Below are 20,820 nucleotides of genomic sequence, written 5' to 3' on the forward strand. Positions count from 1 at the left end.
GAACGTGTGTGTGTTTTTTTTTTTTTTTTTTTTTTTTTTTTAAATAATTTAGCCCTTGCAGATATATGATAATAATAGTGTGTAACGCATCCAAAAGTAAAACGTTATTTATTTCGTTTTGCCGTATCTATATGTTGATTAAATAACATCTCAGACAAAAACATCAAAACGTTCTATTTGATGAGGATAAATAAAGAGTGATCCGTATTTAAAATTGTCGAAGGTAATTATTTTATTTTGCACAATTCAATACCTTAGTGTGTGCGTGTGTTGGAATGGATTTGTGTGTGTGTGTGTGTGTGTATGTGTATGTGTGTGTGTGTGTGTTTGTCCTTATTTGTATCGTGATGACAATTTACCCTTGTGAAACATTATTCCAACGATTACTTTTAAATGTAGTCCTAATTATGTTGTCAGTATTTTAAAAGACAACAAAGTGTCCATCATTGATAAAGGGCCCAAAGCTTTAATCCCGGTTTATGTATAGTTAGATTGGTCGTAAAAATTGCTATCCTCTGATTGGACAAAAGTCTATTATCATAAAGTACTTTCCGCGAGATCTAATAAACCAGCTACCCAAGCAACACTGAGTGGACAGAGGAAGCTATGGGTAACATGCCTTTCCTGTGGGTGTAATGTTATCTGCGTGGCCATTCGTGGGTTGGAACTTTCGAACCCAATTTAGGTCGTGTTGTGAGATAAACTGATGATATAACGTACCAAAACACAAAACTATGTGTAACGTTTATAGTCACCCATTAAAATGGCTGGCGAAAAACAATAACAAAGACCTGAGTGACGTCATCTTCATACCATCTATACGTTTGGAGTTTCAAACAAGTTCCCAAAACTGTTGCGAGACCGAGGTAGCGAGCGTTAGCAAGGAGTTCAATCGAAATTTCAAATGTAGGAGTTAAAGACTACTTTTATTATAGCCCTCGGGGGCAGCGAGGCTCAGTGGTACGGTCTTTGCTTCCTACCCGAAAGGTACGAGTTCAATCACTCGCCACTGCGTTGTGTGACCTTGAGCAGGTCACCTCGCCCTAGCTCACTTTGCGGCGCTGCTCTGCGGCTGACGCCGGGGTTATTCCAGTCTTCCCTTGGGATAGACCCTAAAGACAAATTTCCCCTTGGGGATGAATTAAGGAATTTTTAAAAAAATTTTAACGACCTCATTCATGAAAATCTATCTTTTTTAATGTTTTTATTTTTCTCACTATGACTGGTTATGGAATCGAATGATTGGTACCAATAATTATCACGATATCATAAGGCGTCAAAATCGATATTTAGTATAAGTCGGATGCGTGCGGGAGAAGATTGAGATTACTGGGTTTTATCCTGGCCCTGGCCGCATGCCCTGGGTGAGAGGGAAACAGTCAAAGGTATAGTAAGTTTTGGGAGATTATATTTTTTTCCTTGTAAAGCATCCCTCTGTTATGCACTCTATTATGTTTTATTTACATATTAAATATTATATATAAACATTTGAGTGTATTTACTCTTAGTGGGGACCTGTGCTTGTGTCTGGATGAGACTTTTAGGTGATCTCAAACTAAGTGCTTTGATAGTGTGCTCTTGGAATCTAGATACATCTGTTTCCTAATTGAACCAATTCCTCTTTGTCTTCCCTTTTCTTTGGTGCTCCAATGTAATTCTAGAGCTTTTCATTTCCCCGTTTTCTTCCTTTTTACTGGCGCAGATATTACCTAAATGGGTTGCAAGCGCCGTAAAACCCTTAAAAGCAAAAACAAAAAACAATGAGAACTGTATTGTCACTTTCTTTTTCATAATTTATCATGGAATATGAGATTGTTTAGCTTTCAACGTTCATTATCATATCATTTTATTTTTTATTTATAATTTTGCCAATTTTAGAGCTTTTCTTTTAGACTATCACTGTTCATGAACAAACATCCAAACAAAAATCAAGAAACACACACACGCGTGCGCGCGCGCACACACACACACACACACACACCAACGAAAAATTACAGAGAGGGAGAGGTAGAGAGAGAGAGAGAGAGAGAGAGAGAGAGAGAGAGAGAGAGAGAGAGAGAGAGAGAGAGAGAGAGAGAGAGAGATTATTTTAGCCTTACCATGTACTGTACTTCATAATGAGGGTAACCATCCATTGTTTCATATAATTGTTTTATTGCTTATGAATCAATAGTCATTTGTAACATATCTGATTGAATTTTTCTGTATTCTTTAAAAAAATTATTATTTGTGTCTTTTTAACGGATTGAACAACCATAGTTTACATTGGTTTAATGCGATGTATACATATTAGCAGGTCTCAATGTTGTAATGGGGAAACTCTGGAACTAACGCAAAATATTGTCCATTATAAAAAATCTAAAATAAGCCCACAATTACGTCGGTTAATAGACCTGTTGATATGTGCACGTCGGTTTAATGTTAAGAAGATGTCGCAAAGAAAAAAAAATACAACATATAGCCGAAATGATATATAAAAGCCAAGCACTTTTAGAGACAATCTTTCTCCTCAGGCGGGGGGGGCATTCTCTTGAATACCACTGTAATACGCAGACTGTCACTACATATCTTTTCAATGATATGAATTAACTACCAAGAAAACGTCATTAATCCACATAGAGTGATAAATTATAGTTCATGCTGGCATTCACGCATCAATGTGGTTAGCCAGTGTGATATTAAGCGCATTGAATTGGAATCTTGTGGTGCGTTCATTCTCTATCGTATAATTTAAGAAGTTTTATTTTGTGTACTAATTTTTCACCAAGAAGGTCGTAATGTTTATATTTACATTATCGATCACCATCAACACTGCAGCATGTCGTCATTGACGACTTTTCCACTGTTCATATATTTTACTTTCAAAATGGAATCCAATTCCCAACAAAAAATAGTTATGAACGGAAAAAGTTAATCAAAATGGCAGTGAGCTTGAAGCCTTCTCCCTCACTACATTATGATGCTATTTCAACAAGTCTGCGACCACATCACTCCAGACAAGATGATGAATGAATGAACCCCTGACAACCAAGGCCTTGTTGCTTATTTTTATTTATTTTTTTTTCTTTGAACAAGATCTGTCAGGTAACACTTCTGTTTTGGAAATTGACACAATTCAGCTTGAATTTTTGTTTCAGCTAGGCAGAGATTTTAGATCGCTATTTTTACGCTTTTACTGCTGCGCGCTTTTTATTCTTTTTTTTTTTTAAATGCCCGTTACCGATTGTACTTACCGGCATACCACGACCCAGCTACCCGCTTAATCGCATTCCGATCAGTGTGCATTTGAGTTCACAAGAGGTCACTAAGACTAAAGTAACAGTGACCTGTCCGCCATGACGTGCAGCTTGGTCAGTTCAACCCTACCGGCACCGGCAATTAGAAATAATATAAAAGTTGGGTTGTTTTTTCTTCTTTTAATCAATTTCTTGAGGGTTTTCAAATGACGGGAAAAGTGGTGATAATGACAGAAAGAACATGTTATATACCACATGAGATATAAATGGACAACCGACTTTCTCAATCCTCATTTCTTTCACTCTTCAACGTGTTCATTGATGCGGATCAGCAGTTTATTACTAGATATTATTACAAGGGATTCGGATCTTTTGATTCTCAGCCAGACTATGCCCTCTCTACTTATGATAAGAAATTATTATTATGTGGTACGGTTATTGATGCGTTAACGCCAACGGGATATTTCACGGAACTGTGTCACTGATAGGTATAATAAGTATTTAGTTTTACTATTCATCTATCAATGAGTTTTACCATCTTGTTATTAATTCTTATCATTGTTTTCTGTGATATTATTTCCAGGTAGCCAATGTATTTGTTATTTATTTATTTACGATATATTTTTTAATAATTAAAATTCAATATTATAATGGCGGTGGTAAATCTTAAAGAAAACAAAACAAAACAACACCAGCACATTTTCTGTCAGGCACACATAATTAAGTGTGTTCGGTGAAGAGAGAGGTCGCATAATTAGCCCTCAGCATTGTGCCTTTGGTTAAGTCATTTTACACACATTACCATGAGCGTCTTAATATTATCATTATGAAACAGGGATGGAGATTAAATAGACTTTTAAGACCCGAAGAGTGCCCAACTGGCAACATGTACAGTATACAATAGAAGTTTAAGTTCATTTAGTGTGCTGGAGAAATAAATGAATTGAGATGGTGCTTTTAGCATGGTAAAACAAATCTACTGTGCAAACTTTATTTTTGCTGTGTTAGTTTATTTTGTGTTGGCCATCAGCCATCTATAATTACTCTCAATTAAATTTGAAAATTTCCTTTATTCTTTCCTATTCTTTTTTTCTGCTATTAATTTTTTTTTTGGGGGGGGGGGGGGGTTGGGATTCACGTTTTTTTATTTGTAATAATCAGGACAATCGGCTCGCTATTGTTTGACATTGAAAGTGCTCAATTAAACGATAATTAGATATTGCATTGTTCGAATTAACCTTGCAGCTTATATTTTTATAGTGATTATCTTTGAATAGATTTTCTGTTTAGGGAATCGCCTTAAGGGTGGACAGGAGAGTCCTGGGATTGATCTCAGCCCCTTTGCATGTGAAGCGAGTGCTCTACCAACTGAGCTATCAAGACACCCTTTCAGTAAGGTTGTCCAGTAATGTCGACAAGTGGTAGCTGAAGATGAACACTTCAAAAACCGTGGCCACTGCATTCCACCTTTGCAGCGCATGGCAGCAGCTTCTTATGGTTCACACTATTATGTTATGACGATCGACCCAATCAGCAAAGTCCGGTCCGCATTCGTGCACCGTCGCGAACCCGCCTGGTAACATCGTCACAACACACCTTTCGACTAGATGCTCTGCCGTTTCGGGTTCTTGCCCACAGCGTGGACATATTGGACAGGAAGTTAGACCCCACTGATGTAACGCACCGGCCGTTAGGCAGCTCCTCGACCGAAGCCGATTCGCAGCTACCCAGTGTCTCCTCTTACTGGTATCGAAGCCTGGCAACTTCTCACCAAGCTTAGGGGAGTGTAGGTCCCCGCCCCCACGAGGGATTGAATTCGTCCAAACCGACTTCCATCTCGTATGTGCAGCTCTGTCCGTAGTCAGGGATTCTGCGTACAAGGGTTGCCGGGACTTATTTCGGCTCGAAACGGGGGCACCGTTCATTATGCGCATGAGAGGGGTATCCCCATTCCCTCTCTCTTTGATCTTACTCAGCCAGTTTCCCGTAATGGTCTCCCTCCGGACATCGGGGGGCTGGATCGCTGCCATTATCGGGCCCCATTCTCTAGGGGTTGTTGCTAGCGTTCCCGACACTATGTGCATCGACTTGCGAAGTTTTACATCCACCTTCTCAACATTTCTGCTTCTACCCACACTGGAGCGCAATACTCCGCGGTGGAATAGCATAGTGCCAGGGCGGATGTTCTCAGGAGCGCTTGGCTAGCGCCCCAAGTCGATCCCGCCAGCTTCCTCAGAAGACTGTTGCGTTTCTCTATCTTCCGGGCAACCCCTTCGAGATGAACCCGATAGGTAAGGCTGCGATCCAACATCACCCCTAAATATTTTGGACGCGGCTCATATGGGAGTGGCTGGTCCCCGACTAGGACATTCAGTTTACGGGTGTGCCAACCGCTGCATAAGTGAAATGCAGTGGCCACGGTTTTTGAAGTGTTCATCTTCAGGTACCACTTGTCAAAGTAGGATTTGAGTCTGGTGACGTCCTCGCTGAGTACGCTCTCGAGACGGGTCCACACTTTACTCTGAGTAACGAGTGCCCAGTCGTCTGCATATCCCAGCCTCAGGGAGGAAGTGTTCGGCATATCGCTAATGTAAACGTTAAACAACATTGGCGCAAGTACCGACCCCTGAGGGACCCCATTCTTCAATTTCCTTACTTTGCTCGTGACGTCTCCAGCGCGACGTGGAATTGCCTTTCCCTAAGATCGAAGAGAACAACTTCAGGGTCTTTTTGCACCTTATGATTTTTGCAAGTTTGAGCACTAACCCATCGCACCAGACCGTATCGTATGCCGCTGATAGGTCTATAAACACAGCACCTGTTTGCTGTTTTCTCTCGAAACCGTGCTCAATATGCTCTGTAAGGGCAATGACCTGCTCCGTGGTGCACCTCCCTTCCCTGAAGCCTGCCTGCTCAGGTGGCAGGGCAGCGTCTAGGACCGGCCCCCATCGGTTTAATAGAACACGCTCCAACACTTTGTAAAGACAGCTCAGCAGCGATATGGGTCTGTAACTGTCTGCCTCCTTCGCCGGCTTCCCTGGCTTCAGGATGGCAACTATCTTCGCGTGCTTCCACACTTGTGGAAGCTTTCCTTTTGCAAGGATGTCAGACATTGCCTCTGCTAGCCAGGCCCGTGCCCTGGGGCCCAGATGCGTCACCATATCGGGATATACACCATCTATCCCTGCTGCTTTGCCGTTCTTCACTTCGCTAATGGCTGCACCCACTTCTCGGGGACTGAACGGGGCCGTCCAGTCCGACTCCTCCGCAGGTAGCGAGTCCAAAATCGTACGGTACGCCTTGCGGACACCGCGCTCAAAAACTTGATTAGGGACCCCTTACTACGGTTCTTAATGTTCTTGGCAATTGTGTCTGCCTCGCATTCCGGTGCAGCCTTCGCGAAATTCCGATCTGGGTCCAATTTCTTTATCAAACGTCAAGCGTGGCGGCTGGAGTGTGTAAAGTCGAGACTTTCCACGGTCTCCTGCCACCGTTGCTTCCTTCCCTCTGCCAGAGACTGAAGTAGTCTATCGGCTGCGTCCTGGGACTGGGTCTGCTGGTACTCTCGGTACAGCTCTTCCGACTCTGCTGTCCAGCAAGGGGTGTAGAATTTCCGTTTGCCCCGTGGAATAGAGCGTTGAGCGCTCTTAACCAGTAGCCTACTTAATCTGGTTATATTCTTGGACTTGGGAGGGATGGCAGGGCAGACCTGCTCGATATAGGAACTGAATTCCTCCCAGTCAGCCTTCCTGAAATTCCATCTGCAAAGTGGGAGAGACTGCACCCTCGGTATTGTCACCCCAGCTGTGACAAGAACCGGCCTGTGCTGGCTATGCGGAAAGTCCCCGAGGACTGTCCGCTTCACCTGCAGCGGTTCACCGTTCGCGCCTTTCGTTACGAGGGTGAGGTCTGGAGTATACTCCTTCTTATGGCGGGTACCCCGGAAGGTACCCTTGGCTGTAGGATCGTACACTAGGTGTAGATCATTACAGTCCATCCATGAGCGGAGTTGTCTTCCTGCCTCGTTGCAGTCTCGGTAGCCCCATTCGTGATGGTGGCTATTAAAGTCTCCCAGACAGATGGAAGGATGGCTGACCACCGGAACCGGTGGTGTAGTCCAAGTCGCTCTAGGTGGTTTGTAAATATTATGCAAACACAGTCCACCTACTTCCACGGAAATTCGGTTCACCCCATTGCTGTCCGTTACGCTCTCAATGACCCTTACCTTCGATGGCTCTTTAGCGTAAACGCTAACCCCTCCTTTGAGCCTCGAAGTGTCCTCGCGTTGGACCACCGTATAGCCTGGGATCTGGAATCGGGAAGATGGCGCGCCTGAATAAAGGTGGGTCGCCTGTAACAGGAGGATATCTACGCAGTGAACGGCCAATAGCTTTGATAAAAGCTCATTTTTTGCCATACTCTGGCTCTCGACGTTCAGGGACAATATGTGCGTCAGTTCGCCATCCCCGCCGTCGCATTTTCCGATCGGCAGGCCGCGGATCGATCGATGTATGGGACGTTTGCTCTTTTTTCGGACGTGCCGACGACCCTGGCGACACGAACGCGGTATTATTTGGCTAGGCGGCAGACCGCTTCGCCATTGACGGGACTGATTGGGACTCGACATAAGGATAATAGTGTGGCGCCCGGGATAGGGCTGCTATTCGGGCACCGGGTTTGGATCAAATTTAGTCACACACCGGGGCGAGCAGCTCATGTGGCTCGTTGGCTCGATACCCGGGATGGTCTCGTGACGGTCGACCGGGATTTACACCTTTGCCCTCCCGTGTGCCTCAATCCCCCTCACCACTGCAAGGTAAAGATCCACGAGGGGGAGCGCATGGCACACCCGTGAACTGAACATCCTCGTTAGGGACCAGCCACTCTCATATTAGCCGCATCCAAAATACTTAGGGGTGATGCTGGACCGCTGCCTTAGCTATCGGATACATCTCGCAGGAGTTGCCTGGAAGGTAGAGAAATGCAACAGTGTTCTGAGGAAGCGGGCGGGATTGACTTGGGGCGCTAACCAAGCACTCCTGAGAACATCCACCCTGGCACTATGATATTCCACTGTGGAGTATTGCACTCCAGTGTGGGGCAGAAGCAGAAATGTTGAGAAGTTCGATGTAAAACTTTGCAAGTCGATGCACATGGTGTCAGGAATGCTGGCAACAACGCCTAGAGAATGGGGCCCGATAATGGCAGCAATCCAGCCCCCCGATGTCCAGAGGGAGACGATTACGGTAAACTGGCTAAATAAGATCTGAGAGAGTGAATGGGGATACCCCTCTGAAGCGCATTATGGACGGCACCCCCCTTTCAAGCCGAAATAACCCTTGTACGCATCTTCCCTGACTACGGACAGAGATGCATATATGAGATGTCGAATTCAATCCCTCTAAACTTGGTGAGAAGTTGCCAGGCTTTGATACCATTAAGAGGAGACATTGGGTGGCGGCGAATCGGCTTCGGTCGAGGAGCTGCCTATAAGCAAGTGCGCTTCATCAGTGGGGACTTTCCACCTGACCTACATTTACCCAATGTGGGCAAGAACCCGAAACGGCAGAGCATCTAGTTGAACGGTGTGTTGTGACAATGCTACATAAGATCTGAGAGAGTGAATGGGGATACCCCTCTGAAGCGCATTATGGACGGCACCCCCCTTTCAAGCCGAAATAACCCTTGTACGCATCTTCCCTGACTACGGACAGAGATGCATATATGAGATGTCGAATTCAATCCCTCTAAACTTGGTGAGAAGTTGCCAGGCTTTGATACCATTAAGAGGAGACATTGGGTGGCGGCGAATCGGCTTCGGTCGAGGAGCTGCCTATAAGCAAGTGCGCTTCATCAGTGGGGACTTTCCACCTGACCTACATTTACCCGATGTGGGCAAGAACCCGAAACGGCAGAGCATCTAGTTGAACGGTGTGTTGTGACAATGCTACCGGTTGGTTCGTGATGGTGCACAAATGCGGACCGAACTTTGCTGATTGGGTCGATCGTCATAACATAGTAGTGTGAGAACCATAAGAGGCTGCTGCTGCCTTAAGGGATACGTAGAGTCCTAAAATTGCTTTATGTTTTGATTGATGTATGGCTCTGTTGTTCATTATTTACTGAAAGGGATATTGTTTTGTTCAAAGCTTAGTTCAAAGATTAATAACAGTATTGAAATGCTTTCACCAAGAGCAGTGATGTGACCATGACTTTAATGGAGCCCAAATTATATCACTGCTACTATTTTGCTGGTTTACAACTATAGCCAGATAACGGGGGAAATTAAGATTTGAAAGAAATTCAGTCTTGCTCTTAAATACTAAAGCAATGAAATGGTGAAGCAGTATATTTGCTACAGATTTTGCACATATGTATCCTTACTGGACATCCTTACTGAAAGGGTGTCTCGATAGCTCAGTTGGTAGAGCGCTCGCTTCACATGCAAAGGAACTGAGATCAATCCCAAGACCCTCCTGTCCACCCACAGTGATTGAGTCTCTGGTGCTGTTAGATCTAATGTTCAGTACTTTGCGATAGACTACTATCGTTTTCAAAGGGTAGCAATCCATTGCTATTGTCCATTTCAAGCTATAGAGACTGGGATAAACTCCTGCTCCATGGACCCAATTTATTCTGAAGGATTTTTTTTATTATCCTACTCAAAGAAACAATAACGTGTTCTGGATGAATTCAAAATGCTTCACACCAATTTGACAGATTTTATTATTCACTTTCAGAAATAGTTTAAGTGGGACAAACATAGCCACTGCATCATAACTAATTAATTTGTTGCTTGGTTTTGTGAAACAGAACTTGCGCAATTGCCAACAGAATGTCGAGGTCCACTATGTACAGCGGAGATCCCAATAACTCAATTGTTTAAGTACTCACTTCACACCAAAGGGGTTGAAATAGATCCTGGTTGTAGTCGAGATTTTTCTCTGACCAACCAGCAGTGATTGACTTTCTGAGTCTGTTAGATCTGGTGGAAAGTTTTTTGCGATAGACCAGTGTCCAGAGGGTAGCAAACATTCGCTATTGTTCTTTAAACACTATTGCAAATGGAATAAACACAGGCTTTATGGGCCTTATGGCTCTAAAGTGCCCTTTGTTTCTTTTAATATATTTATATACAACATTATTAACCTACCTTGGAGTGTGAGCAACACATGGATTCATTGTATTAAAAACTGTCGACATGATTGATTGATAAATTAGAGAGAAGATCCACCTTTTATTTATCAAATGCAAAGGATGACAGCTAGTCTGCTAGATATGATTGCAACCTCGTAAAACAAAAATTCAACATGCAAACCTTTCAATTTGTATGTATTCAGAAATCACCTTGTCCATGTTAGTGAATGAAAAAAAAAGAAGCAAAAATACCCTAAGGGTTGAGCTTTTATTTTTTAAAATGTTGAGCTTTTATATAGCGCAAAATCCACTATTCGTGCTCAAAGCGCTTTACAAGGGGTCCCTGGCCTACAGCAACACTTAACATGTAGGACGAGACACGACACCAATTAGGCGATGTTACAATATATTTTTTTAGACAGAGACAAGGTTGTTAACAGCCAGGTACTCATTTTACACCTGAGATAATGTGAGTAAAGAGCCTTCTCCAAGGGCTGAACTATGCACAGAGCAAGGTTCGAACCCAGGACTTTCCGATCCTAAATCGAGTTTCATACCACTAGACCACATAGCCGCACAAGGGTGATGGCACTTTGCCATTCCATATCAGCTTTATTCTCTTGTTTTTATATTTTTTAAAATTGCAGCGTGGTAGAAGAGCAGTTAAAGGATATCTGTTGTTGACATCATCTGTTACATCACAGTCATCACCATCATGTGGGTATTTGGTTATGGATCTCTTATTTGGAAGGTGGACTTTCCCTTTGAAAGAAAACTCACTGGATACATTAAAGGCTTCAATCGGCGATTCTGGCAAGGCAGCTGTGACCATCGGGGTGTACCAGGGGAGGTAGGCACAAGTTTATTTTATGGTGAAATTCTTTGTTTTTGAATTACTGTTGTGGCACAACCTTAGTTCATTGCCGTGCCTTGATTATACAGTTGGTTACTTTCTTATCCTAATTTCAGAATTTGAAAAATTGGTTATCTTTCTTCATAAGGAATATGAAAATAAATGAAAAAAAGGACCTTCACAATCCAACATTTCACTCACCATAATTTTTTTCTTCTTAATTACGAAATACCTTGGCTCATAACTGACTAAGCATTCCATTTATTGTATGCTGCTTATTGATATTTAGGAGTCTCGATAGCTCAGTTGGTAGAGCATTCACTTCACACGTAAAAGGTCTGAGATCGATCCCGGAGGCAGTTGAGATTTTTTTTCCGGACCCCACTGTCCACCCAATAGTGATTCGGTAGCTAGGTCTGTTAGATCTGGTGGAATGTACTTTGCGATAGACTAGGGTCCTATCCAAAGGGTGGCAAGCAATTGTCATTTTCACGCTATAGAAACCGGGATAAACTCCGGCTTCATGGGCTGAATGGCTCTGAAGGACTTACTTTATTTATATTTGTATATTATGTCTTTCATTTATTTCCATATTTCTCCTTTTTTTTTCACCTTCTTCATGTTAGCTCAGTCAGGCTGAGGAATGCATCTCAATATTATTCAAAATTTTGATACCAATAGGTAGATCGTCCCATAAACGGAATCATTTTGGTTTTAAAAAAAAAGAATAATAAACATATGTCAACGTTGGATGGAGAATTATTAAAAGTTTGATACCCTGACTATGATTTTATATTTGACACCATTTGGCTTTGGTAGTGGTTACCTCTAAAGGTCAAATAGATTAAATCCTTTAAACTAAGTTGTTACTGTAGCCTTTTAAAGATGATACAGCCATCTTAATCATTTGTGTATGCAACTTTTTAACCATAATTCTGTACTTTTTCAATTTCATTTTTATGATGTGGATCCCTAACCGAACGACTCTCATCCAATATTAGTTCCAGGGTTTTATAATATATCTATATAATCTATTTTGGACAGCTTGAAAAAGCCAAGGGTGGAATTCTTCGGACAAACATACTGTTACCTTGATTGTAGTTTACTATCAATAATAACTCCTGATTATTTTGCATGTCTAATTACTCTTAGGATTTTGTCATGAAAGATAAATTTAAGTTTAATTGGTTAAGTTTAATTTTCATTTTCAAATTATGGTATATATCTGGATGATAGTATAATTTTCTTGCTATGAAGCCTGCAATGCGAAGGGATAAATATTTGAACTCACTGATTTTTCAATTCATTTATATTTTTCAGCCAGGGAGAGTTGCTACATTAGTACCTGCGGAAGATAAAGAAGTAAGTGTCACAGTCTTATGTACCACTTTATTGTAATTCTATACTCCAGAATGTTTTCAAAATCCCGTTTTAACTTTCTAAAAACTGAAATTTTTGGTTGTAATTTCCCTTTAACTCAGTCTTAAAATGGTCCAATTATAACATTTTGAATATAAGCTGAAGTATGCACTTGTAATCAGCGGGTGGTTGGATGGGAGCATCACCCTTGAATCTTATACCTATGATGTTCGCATGGGTGTACGATCCAATAGTGATGTCGTTTCTTCTTCTCTTTACTAGCCTATCCTGCTTCTTTGGTTTGTGATTGTATTTTTGACAGGGGATTTTTTTTTTTTCTGTAAATCTTCTGCCTGTTTGTTCTTGGTTATTTATAATTTAGCTTATGATATCTTTAGGTTATGATTTTGATTTACATTTGTACTATTTTTGTTAGATTGCTTGTTTTTTTGTTTCAGCGGTCTCTCATATAACCTCAATTGTGTTGGAAGAGACCTAAAGCAACAAACAAACAAACACTTGTAATCATACTAGGTAGAATGTCTCCAGTTATCAAAGATGGTTGAGTAAAGAGTATTTCGAGGAGACCAATTTTACATGATGTATTTTGTATAAAGATTTCAAATACACAAGATTTATTTTTTATTTTTTTCAAATCCAAAAATTCAAATAGTTGATACTACCCCATTAGATACAGATTTTTGTACCAGTCTTTTGAAATTATTTCTTTGTCATTCTCATTAACATTGTTCCTTGACGTGACACAAACTAAAATCTTTTTTTGATGATATACAAAACTACTCACAACATCCACCAGCCAGAAATAACGTACAAACACACAAATTATGTGTAACTTTGAAGGTTTGTAGTCTGATTGATACAATTTAATGAGAACTAATCATTAAAATGGTTGTCTAAAAACAATAACAAAGAGCCGAGTGACGTAAATTTTATTCCATCTATTCCTGGTCATTTTAATTATTAAAACAAGTTCTGGCACCTGGTTCAGCTTGACGTAATACCATTTCAAGGAGATGGGTCACATTTACTCATCAACTTTGTCTTGTACCTACTGTGTCTTGCAAACCTTTTCAGATTATTAAGTTTCTGTTCTTGGTTATTGTGATCATAAATCATTCCTTTGTCTACAGGAAAAGGTCTGGGGTATAGCATACAAAATCAGAGAAGACGATGTTCCAGATGTGATAAGTCACCTAAACTACAGAGAAAAGGATGGTTATCAACAGACACTGGTGACCTTCCACCCAGGCAATCCTACAGAGGAAGCTTTCCAGTTGACGCTTTACATTGGGGACAATGATAATCCATTCTTCCTTGGTCCAGCTCCGCTAGAGGAAATGGCAGACCAGATTTTTCATGCTGCAGGTCCCAGTGGTAAAAACAAAGATTACGTTTTCAATTTGGCTAATGCTCTACGGAGTATAGCACCAGAGGCTGAAGATACTCATCTGTTTGAACTGGAACAAGCTGTGTTATGTCTGGAACAAAAACACTATGCTGAGACTAATGGAACTTTATGATGGTGTTGTTATTAGATGAAGTTTTATCTTGCATAATATATGTTTATGTATCTAATATTAGCAGCAAAAAGTTGTGAAGGCAAAACCCATTTTCTAGCATTGGTAGAATTTGTTGATTCTATAGTTTACTTTTGATTATAACTTGCCTTAGCCCTCTTCCTTATCTGACTCAGAAAAAAGAAAATAATGGGAATTCTGATAATGAGAAAAACAAATCCCGTCACTTTTTAAGAATTAAAAAATAAGAAAAATTTAGTATACACCTAACTGTTGTGGTTTTTTCACCTTGAAACACATTGATCACCTCTTAAGACCGCAGCATTGTTATTACTACTAGTATTATTATTATTGTTATTACTACTACTAGTATTAATATTAATATTATTATTATTATTATCATTATTATCATTTTTCTTCTTCTTCTTCTTATTATTATTATTATTACAGTCCTCTCCGGATAATCGCAACTCAGTACAGTTAATCACAACTTCCGGTTGATCGCAACATGTCTCAAGAAGCGAAACTCTATGTAAAAGTCACTGGTTAATTGCAACAAACTTCGGTTAATTGAAACAAATTTTCGCCTTCAAAAAGTGGTAAATTCAAGAAATCAATCAAACAAAATATGATTTCATCATGGAAGAAACCGTGGCAGGGTGAAAAATCGAGAGTGGGCGGGATTTAGTGTTACAGTAGTGTGGCACCACTCTATTACAGAAAAAGAGGTCGGGCTTTGCAGTATGGGTTTGTGATGTCATCTGTGGCCATTACATAGGAGGTGAGATGCTGGGCATAGTCTTCACAACAGGCAGACAATGACAGTTGTAGAGAGAGACTAAGTGAGATCCTTGGTTTTGGGATTGACAACTGTAAGTTGTAACCAACGAGTTTGGTGAGAGCTCTCATCACGGATAATCTCTTTGATTCTTACAAATGTTGAGAACAAAAGAATGAAAGTGAATCAGATCTGAATAAGATGTCGACTTGCATCAAAGCTGCTTTTGCTTGACAAAATCTATACAGGGCTGCCATATGGTTTTTATTTCAGTCACATTGCTCAATCTATGGTGGACTAAGAACAATGTTTACAACAACTAGTTTGAGTTTATCATATTTGTGTAAAATGTTGCAGTAGTGGAATGGAAACTCAACTTCAGATAATTGCAACTTCGGTTAACCGCAACATTTTCGCTGATCCCAAGGTGTTGCGCTTTTTTGGAGTGGACTGTAATATTATTATTATTACTATTATTATTAGTATTATAATTATCATTATTTTGTAATGTGCATTGTTACACCTGTTGCCTTTAGGTAATGACAGCTGACCGTCCATTTAAACAATCTCAGATCTTTAAAATTCAAATAATATAGATAACGCTGTTTAAAATTTTTACATTTATTTTATTCATTCATTATTTTTTTTTTGGGGGGGGGGGGTTGTTTTTGTTTTGTTAGAACACTATTTTACTCTGATTGTGAGAAAGTTATCATATCACTCCGCATTCAGATCTTCTCATTAAAAATTTTAAAAAGCTAGAAACCACAAGGTCAGCTTAAAAAATTAAAAGATATCTAAAATTATCTTTATAAACCTCTAGGTTGTTTGATGCGCTAAATAGGGTGAGATCATTTTTCATTTCACTGTTTTAATCATAACATGGTATTTATATCCAATTCTTGCTTTTTTGTAGCAAATTTTAAGTTTTCCTCTACAAATACAAGGGTTTTAGAAGTCGTACACTTTCTTTTTGATTTGTAATTGAGCTAAAACTTGATAGGAATTTACTGAATATTCATTTATTACCATTTGCAGTTTTCACTGTAAAGTTTCGTATTGTAAAAATCATTCTGTCATATACTAATCCTAATATGTATTTCAAAAATATGAGGTACTTTATAATTGATCTCCTTTTAAAGTTTTATCACATAAATTATGTGTTGTGGCCAATGCAGGCGAATATGTGAAATATGACGACTAATTTTTACACTTATGTAATTTCCAGCATGTTTTAATCTTAAACCTCTTAGCAGCCCGTGATATTGATCCTTTACAGTCCTGATCTGATTTTATTTTCTAATGGTTTTTTAAGCAAGAGAGCAGTGACATGTGATTAGGGCTTCAAATAGGGGAGATGTTATGATATGACAGGCATCCTGTCCAACTGTTAAAAGTCTTTACAGTACTCGCTGGATTCTAGCAAGCTCTTGGGAGAAGCCAAATGCATGCTCGAATCAGAGCCTGCCAAAATCCGATGCTCATTGGAGGTAATGACTTAAATAGATAAAATTCGGTCACCTAGCTGTAGCATGCCGTATTGCAGAACATGCTGGAATTCGGTGTGCTATATTCCAGAGAGTACCTATTGCATATAATATTTTTAATCAGGTAAAAATAAAATACATGTCAGTTTTACTTTAAAGAAAATATTTTTATCAACAATCTGTATACATGTTTCATATTCTACCTCAGGAGATGTTTACTAATTCAATATTTTGTGGAATGTTTTAATATATTTATAAAATATCAACATTCCTCCCTTTAAATCTTATTCAGCTAATATAAGGCCTGGGTAAGACAAAATATACTTCATCTAAGTATTCTTTTGGATATCAATCTGACTGGTTAACTTTATACTAAGAGGAAAATTCTTCATACATCCGATTAACTACTTTAACTTATTAGCTATTATAAATCATTTATAAATCATAGCAAATTTCTTAGTCTATTTTTCACACTAATTGAACCATCTATTTGGAAGGTTGGAAAGAGGTCTTTTAGGTGATTAAAGCTAGTGGTAAATTTCTGAGGAGCAACTTGAACGACACTTTGAGCTATTTTGCGCTTACGTTTTAGTAAGCACTTATGTGTGCAATAACTTAGGGTTTGATTTGAACGAATATTCCCATAAAAAGACATTGTCATTTGTTGTGTGCTATTTCTTGATTGTTATAAACTCCACCCTGCCACATATCCAGAGTGTTCCGATTGTTTCCAAGTTTAGGTTTGGATTGGTCACTCTTTTATGAAATTGTCTGTCTGTGTGTTTTTGTGTACATTTTCAATCTTGTCCCATTTTTTGGACTGACTGATTGCCTATGTTTTTTGTGAGGATAGTTATATATTTATATCTTTTACAGTTGGCAGCCATGCATTACCTTAAACGTTGATGACCTTCACTTCCTTCCTCTTACTCTTCCTCAATCTGGTATTAATTTGAGGTGAAGCAGATCTGCTGTACTCTGACAAAACACATTTTGCCAGAAAACTTCTTATTTCATATCTAGTATGAATATCGCCTCTCATTCCTCTTAAAAGTGTCGAAGTAGAAATCGACGTATCATCATATGAATGAAGTAAGAGACTTTTCCAAAATGAAATACAAAAGTGTTTTGTCAGTGAACTGCAGACTGTAATTTGAGTGGAATCCCCCCCCCCCCCCCCCCCCCCCCCCCACTTCCCTCTTTATTCACAGCGGATTGATTTAGCATTTCAGAATGTAAACAAAATAAAATATTATATTTCACCCTCAATATGATTGAATTTATATTTCAGAATGTAAACAAAAATATATTGTAGTTTACCCTCAACATGATTGATTTAGTATTTCAGAATGTAAACAAAAAATCTAAATTCTAGTTCACCTCAAAATGATATCAGATGGAAGGAATAATAATATGTTAGACTTATTGTCGTTGGTTTAAGAAGAAAATGACAAGTGTGTTTTTTTTAAAATTTATTTATCTATTCGAGTACTTTTACCATCAAATAATACGAATAAAAGTATTAAGCAACAATTTATGTGTTTTTTCAATGTGTTATTTATTAAAAAGTCTTGTATTAATAGCTAATAATAGTATTAGGTGGGATCCTTTGACCTCCTATGGTGGGCAGGAGGTCTTTTGCTGTCTCTTCTATCCCATATATCTGTTTACGAGTTGCTTTCTGTCTTTGTCATGGAATGGGATTGATTGGTTTTACCCCAGCCCCCTGCTGGAGTCTATAGCTGGGAGGGAAACAGTCAAATGTTTAGTATTTGTTTTGGGAGATGATTTTTTCCCCTTGTAAATCTGTTATGTCTTGTCAGTTATGTTTTATGTTTTGGATAAATTCTGTAAGCATTTGTGTGCATTCCTCTTAGGGGGAAGCTGAGCTGGTGTCAGGATGAGGTGATCTCAAACTAAGTACAATACATTGATGATGTGCTCTTGAAATGTACATCTCTTCCCTAATCGAATAAATCCCTTTGTCTTACTTTTTCCTGGGTGCTTTAATTGTAATTCTAGAATTCTCATTTTCTTACATTTTACAGCACTGATATGACCTAAATCTCTTGCAAGCACCGTAAAAACCTTAAAAACAAACAGCTAATAGTAAGGCCAAGTTTGTTTGATTTTTCTTTTGTAAGGCACTATATGTAACCCACCAATTCAAACTGGTATTGACAGGATAAAGCAGGCGCTGGAAAGTGAATGTGTAAAGTAAAAGCGATCTGAAATATGAAAATAATATGTTTTTGCACATACCTTTGCCATTGTCATCAATAAAACATATTATGAACTTAGCCCAAGTTTCACATTTTTGGCTATGAATTCAATCTTTAGCATTTAAACCACCTGGATAGGATACTGTTTTGAGATGGTGGGTCACATATATAGATTATCTCCAGCTTGTCAAAAAGTTTCAATCCGTAGAGTCAATTCAGGCGTTTTGGGGGTCAACTTAATCTGTGGATATATGTAGTATTTTGTCTTGTGGAAATGAAAAAAAAATTAAAAATATCTTTTCAGTACACAGCAGAATAGTTGGTAATAGTAGTAAAAATATGTATTTGCACAGCGCTTTCCATACAAAAGTATCTCGATACGCTTTTGTTATTAATTTTCCAAACCATAAACTGTCATGAACAAGTTAAAATTCCCATAGTGGGCAGGGAGGTACATGCTGTGTCTTCTTTCCCCCCATACCCGTTTTCCAATTGTTTCCTGTCATTGTCTTGGAATGAGATTACTTAGTTTTGTCCAGACCCTGGCCAGAGCGCTTGGCTGGGAGGGAAACAGTCGAATGTATAGTTATAGTTTTGGGAGATGATATTTTTTCCTTGTAAATCATCTCTCTGTTATGCATTGTATTATGTTTAGTTTACATATTATATAATATGATTTGTAAACATTTGAGTGTATTCCGCTTAGTTGGGACCTGTGCTTGTGTCTGGATGAGACTTTTAGGTGATCTCAGACTAAGTACTTTGACGGTGTGCTCTTGGAATCTACATCTGTTTCCTATTTGAACAAATTCCCCTTTGTCTTTCCTTTTCTTCTGTGCTTTAATTGTAATTCTAGAACTTTTTACTATCCCACTTTCTTCCTTTTTACTGGCGCTGATATGACCTTAATGTGTTGCAAGCGCCATAAAACCCTTAAAAACAAAACAAACAAGTTAAAATTGTACACTGTAATTCACAGTGGGATAATTTCAAATTCTGAGAACAAAGTTGTTTGGATTAATGATATAGGACTGTATCACACCCACTTTAATAAGTGAGTAATTTTCTGCCAGCGACATGGCCTAGCTTGTTTCCAACCAAAACTGCCTGATGACCAAATTACTGGATGATTGAACTGAATACAACAACGACAGATTGATTTAGTTCCAGCAAGCGATTACTACTGGAGGTCAGGAACTCCAACCAGTTGATATAACTGAATTATAGAAACCTTGAAATTACCAAACTGCGAATCACAGTGTATAACGTAACAATGTTTTGATGCTTTTCTTTTTGGTGTTTTATCTATCCGATATTGTCTGTATCCTCCAGAGACACAGATCAACTCAATGACTTAGAAGCACTTTTTTTCTTCTGTCCCCACAAACTTTACAGGACTCGGCATTGTGTTATTGTTATCTGGCACTGCTAAACACTTGATATTCTGAGAAATGCAGTGAAAGACCTGGACACTTGAGCGTAGCGTTATGCTTCAGCGTGATATTGCGACTCCTCACATAGCAACGCTGACAAATTTTTCCCCAACCAGCTCACAATCCAGATCTAGTACCATTACCAACTGGCTTTTACCCATTTGGGCTCTTAAAGCTCCATTTAGGGAGAGAGAGCTTTAAGGTTAAAGAATATCTTGTTGAGGAAGCTCAAGATAGATTTTCAAAGTTTGACGCACTTTTTTTCAGTTGGGTATCTATTCGCTGGTATCAGGCTGGCAAAAATGCATTAATCTGCATGGAGACTTCATTGAAAAGTAATTAAAGAATCTTTATCATAAATGAGTTTCAAGTGGACGTATTTAAAACTTTTTGAGTTATGACAAGATTTCTGTTTCTTTTCAGACATTCTTTTTATAAAAAAGGAAAACCCACATTTTCCAAAGTATATTTGATTTAAAATTGCACCACCCAAATTCTTATTTACATATGGACATGAAATAATAGTGACAAAAAGAAAGCATTTAGGAAGTATAAGTTTAATCTTAAAGCTATTTTATCTACCAAGTGTATAAAGATATCAAAGAGAAAACAACATGCAATATGTAGCTAGGAGACAACAAAAAAACCCGGATAAAATACATTTCTCAATTCAGAAATAAATCTCTCTAATCTAATTACCAACTTTGATTCAATTGTATATTGGATTACAACGGATCCACTACAGTTGTCACTGCCTTACAACATATCTCAACAGTG

The 20,820-nt window shown here is 39.1% G+C and overlaps 1 protein-coding gene across 7 annotated transcripts in view; it reads left to right on the plus strand.

The window, feature by feature from the left end:
- LOC144973411 (putative glutathione-specific gamma-glutamylcyclotransferase 2) overlaps positions 1-14,377 on the plus strand; it is a 58,626-nt gene extending 44,249 nt beyond the window's left edge. For 3 of the 7 annotated variants that reach the window (XM_078915880.1, XM_078915896.1, XM_078915888.1), the window contains exons 2-4: positions 11,021-11,223; positions 12,547-12,588; positions 13,737-14,377. In XM_078915880.1, the coding sequence (XP_078772006.1) occupies positions 11,089-11,223; positions 12,547-12,588; positions 13,737-14,126 (567 nt within the window). In that variant the 5' untranslated portion in view covers positions 11,021-11,088 and the 3' untranslated portion in view covers positions 14,127-14,377. Of the gene's footprint in view, positions 224-2,592; positions 3,085-3,105; positions 3,820-11,020; positions 11,224-12,546; positions 12,589-13,736 lie in introns of those variants that run through there. The other 4 variants (XM_078915863.1, XM_078915846.1, XM_078915871.1 and 1 more) reach the window with 4 other exon arrangements.
- Positions 14,378-20,820: the final 6,443 nt, after the last annotated feature.

The sequence above is a fragment of the Berghia stephanieae genome, chromosome 1 (genome assembly GCF_034508935.2).
Source record: "Berghia stephanieae isolate SIO BIC M18660-M18661 chromosome 1, UCSD_Bste_1.3, whole genome shotgun sequence".
Classification (NCBI taxonomy): Eukaryota; Metazoa; Mollusca; class Gastropoda; order Nudibranchia; family Aeolidiidae; genus Berghia; species Berghia stephanieae.